Source organism: Chaetura pelagica, unplaced genomic scaffold (genome assembly GCF_000747805.2).
Source record: "Chaetura pelagica isolate M959 unplaced genomic scaffold, ChaPel_1.0 scaffold757, whole genome shotgun sequence".
NCBI classification, from domain to species: domain Eukaryota; kingdom Metazoa; phylum Chordata; class Aves; order Apodiformes; family Apodidae; genus Chaetura; species Chaetura pelagica.
In genome coordinates, this window is record NW_009970727.1 from 1320704 (window position 1) to 1328598 (window position 7895).

Here is a 7895-nt window from a genome sequence, read left to right on the forward strand (position 1 = left end):
CATGGCCGGCGCTGAGACGGGGAGGAGCCCGAGGTGGGGCCGCCTCGGAGCCTTGGGGCTGGCTGGTGGCTCGGGGGGGCCGGGGGTTTCCAGCCACCACTGCCTGCTGCACCGAGCCCGGCCCCCCCCCGGACCCCCGCATGGACCCCGGAGCTCTGCCCTGGCTGGGTGGAGGTGGAGGCTGAAGCTGCTGCTGCCCTGATCTTCCTGGTGGCTTTGGCTCTGCCAAACCCCCCAGCCTTGGCGTCACATCTCGGTGCACTGGTGACTCTGGGGGATGTTCTTTGGGGCAATGTCTCTGCTTGGTGACTGGTAGTCTGGGGAGCCCAGGTCCCTGGGTGGCACCTCAGCTAGTTTGTGGTCTGGGCTTTGTCTGCTGGGATTTAACCACTATTCCAGTGAGGTTTTGCTTCCTTGAGTCCTCCAGAGTGTTTATCCCAGCACGCAAAGTGATTTTTGGAAAGGATTTTGCTTGTCTCCCTGGACCAGGAGACAGAGCAGGAGCAGTGTGGTCACACACAGGTCAGAGCTGACCCCAGGTTCCTCCCTCTGCCCCACAGGCTAGCAGGAACAGCCTGGCAGGGTCCCTCTCGGATAGACGCGGATGATGCCAGAGCTATGACAGGGATTGCAGTCTTGGCACTGAGGGGTGATCAATTATGGAACAACTACAGGAGGAAGTACCTGAGGTCAAGGAAGAGGAAGAGGAAGAGGCAGTGAGGGTGGCAAGTGGAGCCTCGGACCCAAGTGGAGGACCAGACAGCTTGCTGCCTTCAAGCAGCTACACTGGTGAGTAGAGCAAAGGGGCTTGTCTGTCCCTGAAGCATCCAGGCATCCACATCCTCCAGGGTACATGCTGAGCCACAGAGGCAGAGGGACCTGCCTAGGAATGGAGTTTGGCTCATTTTAATCTCTTCCCTTTGTGAAGTAATACACTGAGAGCTGAGCTGTGGAGAGGCCTGTTGTACCCCTGATGGGGAGCACTCTCAGGGTGCTTCCCTGGCCACTTCTTGAAATCCTCAGTGTAAACTGATTGTAGGAACTGGAGGAGGTTTGTTGTTGCTGAAGAGGTTCCTGCAGAGCCCTGGGTGTTCCAGCTTGGCAGCCCCATGTCTCTCCCACATCAACTGGGGATTATAAAATGTGCTGGTTTGGTTTCATTGCCTAGGCATGAAGGCCAGAGGGGAGAGATAAGCATTGATGTAGAGTCTCTCTGGTGCTGCTGGGCACCCTGGCAACACTCTTGGCTCTGTGCATGGCACCTGCCTGCAGCCAGTGCCTGATCTCTGAGGTGTGCCCAGACAGCGCCACTGGCAGGCTGGGACGGTGCTGGAAATCCCTCGGGATCCAGCCCCATGGCTGGATGAGTTAAGACACCGGGCTGGGTTTTTGGCTCTTGCAGGAAAGGACATGTCCCTTTTTGTGCTCGCAGACATTTCACAGAGCTCCTCTCCCTCCCTGTCGGACCAGCTGCAGATGGGCTGCGAGGAGGCGGCCTCGGGAGCGCTGAGCGTGGAGTGCAGGGTCTGCGGAGACAAAGCCTCGGGGTTCCACTACGGCGTGCACGCCTGCGAGGGCTGCAAGGTACCTCCCCCTGGGCAGGGCTGGCTGCAACATCAGCCAGAGGGTGGGCCCCCGGGAACCTGCCATCGCTTCCGACGAGGAGGTTGGCAGCCAAGCAGGGATGCAGGATTGAATGACTGTTAAAAAAAATAAATCATTTACAACCTGCCTGGAGAGCGTGGGGTCCAGAGGCAGGCACACAAGTACTGTCCTGGGGGTGGCAGCTGGGGTGTGTTGGGCCCAAATCTTACCCCCTGATGCTTTATTTTGTAAGACAAAGTCATCTGTCCCCTGGAGGACCTGGGCTTTGCTTTTAAAGACACTTCCTGCACTGCAGATGAGCAGTGTTGTTTATCCCCTGGGATCGCTGGCCACAGCTTGGATGTGCCTGTGAAATTCCTTCCCCTGCAGCAGATGCCAGCAGGGCTGTGTTTGCAGCCCAGGTCTTACTAGACATTCCAGCAGGCTGGGCCCTCCCTGCAGCTCGTTCCTCCACCCCTCCCTGCTGGCTGCCTGCAGAACCACACTGCCCTGGGCCCTGCACCCTTCCTCCCTTCTCCCACCCCACAACCTCCCCTTGTGAGATAGACACTTTTCTTGTGTCAGAGCCAGGGCTTCTCCTCCCCACCAGGCTGGACTTCCGTGAGGGGGATAATAAACCAGCCTGGTCCTGAACCACAGGTGCTCACAGTGCTGTTCCCTTGTCCCCCTGCTCTGTGTCCCCCTGGTGCCACCTGCCTGCAGGGCTTCTTCCGCCGGACCATCCGCATGAAGCTGGAGTACGAGAAGTGTGAGCGGAGCTGCAAGATCCAGAAGAAGAACAGGAACAAGTGCCAGTACTGCCGCTTCCAGAAGTGCCTCTCCCTGGGCATGTCACATAACGGTGAGTGTCATCCCCCCTTGGCAGGCCTGGCCAGCTAGGTGCCATGGGGACATCTGCCCCGTGGAGGGTGTGTGGAGGTCACTTTATCCCATGGATCTCTTCTTTTAAACCCAGTGCTTTGAGCCTCTGGCTCTTCATCCCCTTCTCCTGTCCAGTCTTCATTCCCACCCTGCAGCCTGGCTGTTGTCACATGGATGTCCCTTATGGGTTGACCCAGAGGGAACTGGACACACAGATTGCTCTTCTGTACTGGCATTTTTAAACTTCAGGTGTAACCATCTTGTTCCTGGCCAAGCCAAGGTGTTTATATGGGAAGTGGGGTTTGTGTAGAGAGCCCTGAGGAGCAAGGATGGTTGCTGAGTGTGAGGCCACGTTGGTAGCAGCTACGGCTGGTTCAGAAAGGTGTCCATGCTGGAGGAGCTGCAGCTCTGGAGAAGCACCGTGTTGCAGGTGTTCTGCAGCAGACCTCTGGGGTGGCAGAGCAGACTTCTGCCTCCCTGGGCACCTCATCCCCAGTGTTCTGACCCCCGTTTTTGCCCCCCCAGCAATCCGCTTTGGCCGCATGCCCGAGGCAGAGAAGAGGAAGCTGGTGGCAGGGCTGACGGCGAGTGAGATCAGCTGCCAGAACCCCCAGGTGGCCGACCTGAAAGCTTTCTCCAAGCACATCTACAACGCCTACCTGAAAAACTTCAACATGACCAAAAAGAAGGCGAGAGGTATCTTGACCGGGAAGGCCAGCAGCACCCCAGTAAGTTCTCCCTCCAGGGCAGGTGGGGTTGGCCATGACCAACATGGTGGGGCCATTCTCTAGGAGGTGCTGCACATCTGCCTCCTGCTGTAGGTGTTCCACGTGCACCAGATCCCAGCTGCAGCCAGGTGGGCTCCACACATCCTGCCCCTCATTGGGAAAATTCCCATTGCTCTGCAGCCCTGTGCTCTTGTGGATGCAGATTGCCCGGGCACTTTCAGCCCCAGAGAGGGAGAGAGGACAGACAGCAAAGGGACAGGCAGACAAAAGCAGGTGTCCTTGGCAGAGCTGGCATCTCGAGTCCCCACTACAGGTTCCTAACCATTTGCTTCTTTTTTCAAGCAGCCTTTTGTGATCCACGACATGGACACCTTGTGGCAGGCAGAAAAGGGGCTGGTGTGGAAGCAGCTGGTGAACGGCATCCCCCCCTACAAGGAGATCGGGGTGCACGTCTTCTACCGCTGCCAGTGCACCACGGTGGAGACTGTGAGGGAGCTGACAGAGTTTGCCAAGAGCATCCCCAGCTTCGTCGGCCTCTACCTGAACGACCAAGTGACTCTGCTGAAGTACGGGGTGCACGAGGCCATCTTTGCCATGCTGGCCTCCATCATGAACAAGGACGGGCTGTTGGTGGCCAACGGGAATGGCTTCGTGACGCGCGAGTTCCTGCGCAGCCTGCGCAAGCCCTTCAGCGAGATCATGGAGCCCAAGTTCGAGTTTGCTGTGAAGTTCAATGCGCTGGAGCTGGATGACAGTGACTTGTCTCTCTTTGTGGCTGCCATCATCCTGTGTGGAGGTGAGCGGGTGCTCGGGAAGAGTCCTTCTGTACTCAGAGGTGGTTTGGGCTGGGCTGGGGGAGTTGAGCTGCGGCTGGTGCTGCAATCAGCCTGGGGTGTGTCTCAGAGAGACCAGAGAAGAACTGAACAGTTCCAAAACCAAAGCTTCTTCATGGTGGTGATGCAAGCTTGGACCAAGAACAAGGAACATCTCTTCGTGTGCTGCTGTGGGAAATGTTGTTCAAGGGCACACTTCTCCTCTTGTCTAGTTGACAAGGTTGGAGTCACAGTGGGTTACAGTCCCCATCTCCCTTTCCCCAGGAGGAGCATGTGCTTTGGAGAGCTACACCATAACATTACAGCTCCTGTGAGGGCTACTCCATAACACTACAGCTCGCGTGAGGGCTGCACCATAACACTACAGCTCGCGTGAGGGCTGCACCATAACACTACAGCTCCCGTGAGTGCTGCACCATAACATTACAGCTCCTGTGAGGGCTACACCATAACACTACAGCTCCCGTGAGTGCTGCACCATAACATTACAGCTCCTGTGAGGGCTACACCATAACACTACAGCTCCCGTGAGGGCTACACCATAACACTACAGCTCCCGTGAGGGCTACACCATAACACTACAGCTCCCGTTCCTCTCCACAGACCGTCCCGGCCTGATGAACGTGAAGCAGGTAGAGGAGATCCAGGACAACATCCTGCGAGCGCTGGAGTTTCACCTGCAGTCCAACCACCCGGATGCCCAGTACCTCTTCCCCAAGTTGCTGCAGAAGATGGCTGACCTGAGGCAGCTGGTGACAGAGCACGCCCAGCTGGTGCAGAAGATCAAGAAGACTGAGACAGAGACATCTCTGCACCCGCTTCTGCAGGAGATCTACAAGGACATGTACTAAGGACCTGTTATTTATGAGAATGAAGCCATGGATTCCCATCAAGACTCTTTGTACAGAAACAAAGACAACCTTTCCCCACGTCTTCCATTTCTTCTACTGGAAACTCTTTTCTACGTGACCCCCACGTACGGTACCACAGGGTGAGAGGCCGGGAGGTTGTGCAGGCACCGCCAGGGCTTCCCCTAACACACACTAACACACCCACCCAGGCAAATCATAAGCTACTGTTTCCGTTACTACAACCCAGCCCTTCAGCTGCTCCCCCTAGGGGCCTCTGGAGCAGCCAGCTGGTTTACATGGCCCGGGCAGTGGGAAATCCTGCAACAGTTTGGGAATGGTGTGGGACGCTGAGCTCGCGGGGAGACCCGGCGGGACCAGCCCCAACACTTGCAGTGTGTCTTTATTTTCTTTTTTATATTGCACTCCGAAGGTGGAGTCCTGAGCCGTGGGGCCCAGGGCAGTGTTAAAAGTCTTTTCTCCTTCCCAAAGAAAAAGGCAGTGTTTGAAGATGGACAGGGCTGTCCCAGCTGAGACCCTCTGCTGCCCCCCCCCAGTCGCTGTGCAGCTTATTCCTGTCTCCCTGAGGGAATCCTGGGGTCTCTGCCTTCCCCTGAGTGCTGTGTGGAAACCCTGGTACCCCCCTTTCAGAGGGACCCTGCCCCTCAGGACCGCAGTGTGAGAGAGGGAGGGAGGGGGAGGTGGGAGGGAAAGGCTTTGACTCATAAAAATTCACCCTCAGAGCAGAGGCCAGATCCTGTTGGCCTCCCCAGGCAGTTCTGTACAGGTGTGAGTTACCAGAAGGCCCGTGCAGGGCCAGGGGCAGGGTGGGGTGTAGGTGGCCGGGCTTGCAGTTCCCTTCCAAGTCCCGGGGGGCTCTGGGGGTTTTGCAGGGCAGCCTGTGGCAGCAAAGTCTTCTCAGCATCACCCCGTGAGCACGGGAGCAAGCAAAGAGGAAAGCAAAGCCACAGGGAAGCTCACAGGGCACTGGTCTGTCTGTCGACTGCTCTGCCTCAGTTTCCCCTCTGTGAAAGGGAGCTGGATTGTCAACCTGCTCTCTGCTGAGAGCAGGAGGATGAGGATTAATCAGTGCATTGGTTGCAAAGAGCTTTGCAGCTGTAAACCACAGTATAAATGCCAAGCATTTATAAAAGAAGAGCGAGAGGATGGGTCAGGGGATGGCCCTGCCTTCCTCTACCACCACCCTGAGTGTGGGGACAGCTCCAGGTTTTGGGTCTGCTGAAACCCAGAGCTGCTCTGGGACTTTCCTTCTCAACTTCCTGCAGATGCAGTGAAACCCGCGGTACTGCCCAGGACTGGGACCCGACCCCTGGGCAGGGGCTGAGTCACCCGGGTCCTGGGAGAGAGGACAGACCCGGGAAGGGCTCGTTCCCTTCTTGGGATGATGGTGGGAAGGGCTCAGTCCCCTCTTGGGATGACAGTGTCTGTCCTAAGAAGTGGCACTTGCCCAGCTGCGGCTCATGGTCCTGTGAGTCCTGAGCAGCCTTATTAAAACACTGCTATTCCCAAGGAGGGGTTGCAGGAGCAAATGAAGATGGTTTTAGTTTCCTTTCCTCCTCTTCAGGGTAGCAGGTTTCCCTGGTGCAATAATTCCTTTCAAACCCGAAGGGGAAAAGCGCTGGGCTTCCCCTCCGTGTCCCAGGCCTGACTGGTCCCACAACCCGCCCCAGCTGCCACCCTCTTCCTCCTTGCCGTGCCTCAGTTTTCCCCCCGCCTGCCCAGCCCCCTCCCCTCCCTACCTCGCAGGGCTGTTACCAGTTTCTAAAGCACTTTTAAGCCCTTTGTGCGGGACAGAGCCCCGGGGGATTTGTCCTTCCTGAAGCCCCCGATGGCCCCCCCGGGCCATGGCTGGTGTGTGGGGCTGGGTGTTAATCACCCGGGGCAACTTTTTGCTCTTCCCTCCTCAACAGTGTAACAACCCTCAAACTGAAATGTATATTTTTGCTAGAAGTACAAACCTCCAAGTGTTTTTAATAATATAAATAGTGTCCACAGACTGACTTGACTTTAAATAAAACTGAACTAAATATTTAAGAACTTTTTAGAGTCCAGCTTTTCTATCTGGGATTTCTCTCGACCCCTGGAGGGGGGTGGGGGCGGCCCTTGGGAGGCTTTCCAGGAAAGGTGATTGGTTTTGCTGTGATTTCCAGGGTTTTGCCATTTCCCAGGTCTGGTGGCTGCTGTGGTTTTCCTGCCTGTGTTTCCCATCAAACCTAAAAGCAGGGAGAGCCGGTTCCCAGCGGGATCCCAGCCTCAGAGCCGAGCACTCCCAGCTCCAAATCTTTGCCCTCGGCCCTTGGGGGGGTAAAGCTGGGCAATGAGCTGCCCCCTGGCTTTAGCCACCCCCAGGATGGGGGAGGATGGGTGAGGATGGGCTCAGGGACAGCCCGGTCTTGTGCTGGCACCGGGCTCTGCTCTCTGCCGGCTCTGAGCACCCCAGAGTCTGCAGGGTGCAGCTCCAGACCCCCCGGCTTCCCTCTCCGGGGGGTTCTAATGCCCGACCGTTGTCCCCAGCCTTTCCCGTGCAGCGGGGATGGCACAGAAAGCCCTGAAGGTCAAGGTCCCCCTGCGTGAGGGGAGCGGCAGGGCGAGGGTTAAGGTGCTGTGCCCTCCGGGCAGGGGACGGTCACCTGGGTGGGGAGGGCTGTGCCCACCGGCCCATCCAGGGCTATAAGTAGCCCTGGGAGGTCGCCCAGCCCTTTTGGCTGCTGAGGAGATGGAGCCGCGCTCGATGGTGCCATCCGGGGCGTTCAGGGTCCGGGGGGGCTGCCTGAGACCCCTGTGCAGGTAGGATTTGAGGAGCGGGCAGGGGGTGGCTCCTGGGAGCAGCTTTTGTAGGAGATGGAGCTGCGAGCCCCTCGCTCTGCGGGCAGAGATTTGTGATGCCCTCGGACCCTCCCCCCCCCGTCCCGTTTCCCCTGGAGGGGACAATCAGAGCCTGTTTCTCCGCTTTCCTCCACCCTCGGAGCTGGGGGTCCCTGGGGGTCACCTTTCCAGCC

At 57.6% G+C, this 7895-nt stretch overlaps 1 protein-coding gene across 3 annotated transcripts; it reads left to right on the top strand.

Moving 5' to 3' along the window:
• The first annotated feature begins 558 nt into the window (after window positions 1-558).
• On the top strand, window positions 559-5094 carry PPARD (peroxisome proliferator-activated receptor delta). Of its 3 annotated transcripts, none has more exons than XM_010007097.1 (6): window positions 559-789; window positions 1433-1584; window positions 2308-2446; window positions 2992-3194; window positions 3540-3990; window positions 4631-4878. In XM_010007097.1, exons 1-6 carry the CDS (start codon window positions 660-662, stop codon window positions 4876-4878), a joined length of 1323 nt encoding a protein of 440 aa, XP_010005399.1. In that variant the 5' UTR covers window positions 559-659. The 3 variants fall into 3 exon arrangements, with proteins under 3 accessions (XP_010005399.1, XP_010005398.1, XP_010005400.1); XM_010007096.1 differs by having other exon boundaries at window positions 561-789; window positions 3537-3990; window positions 4631-5094; XM_010007098.1 differs by lacking the exons at window positions 1433-1584; window positions 2308-2446 and having other exon boundaries at window positions 660-789.
• The last annotated feature ends 2801 nt before the right edge of the window (window positions 5095-7895 follow it).

What these genes read in the sequence shown, in the direction of transcription:
- PPARD (XM_010007096.1), top strand. Translation starts at nt 660, where the DNA reads ATGGAACAACTACAGGAGGAAGTACCTGAGGTCAAGGAAGAGGAAGAG. An exon ending in GCCTTCAAGCAGCTACACTG is followed by an intron (nt 790 to 1,432) that starts GTGAGTAGAGCA and finishes TTGTGCTCGCAG; the next exon opens with ACATTTCACAGAGCTCCTCT. An exon ending in TGCCATCATCCTGTGTGGAG is followed by an intron (nt 3,991 to 4,630) that starts GTGAGCGGGTGC and finishes TCCTCTCCACAG; the next exon opens with ACCGTCCCGGCCTGATGAAC.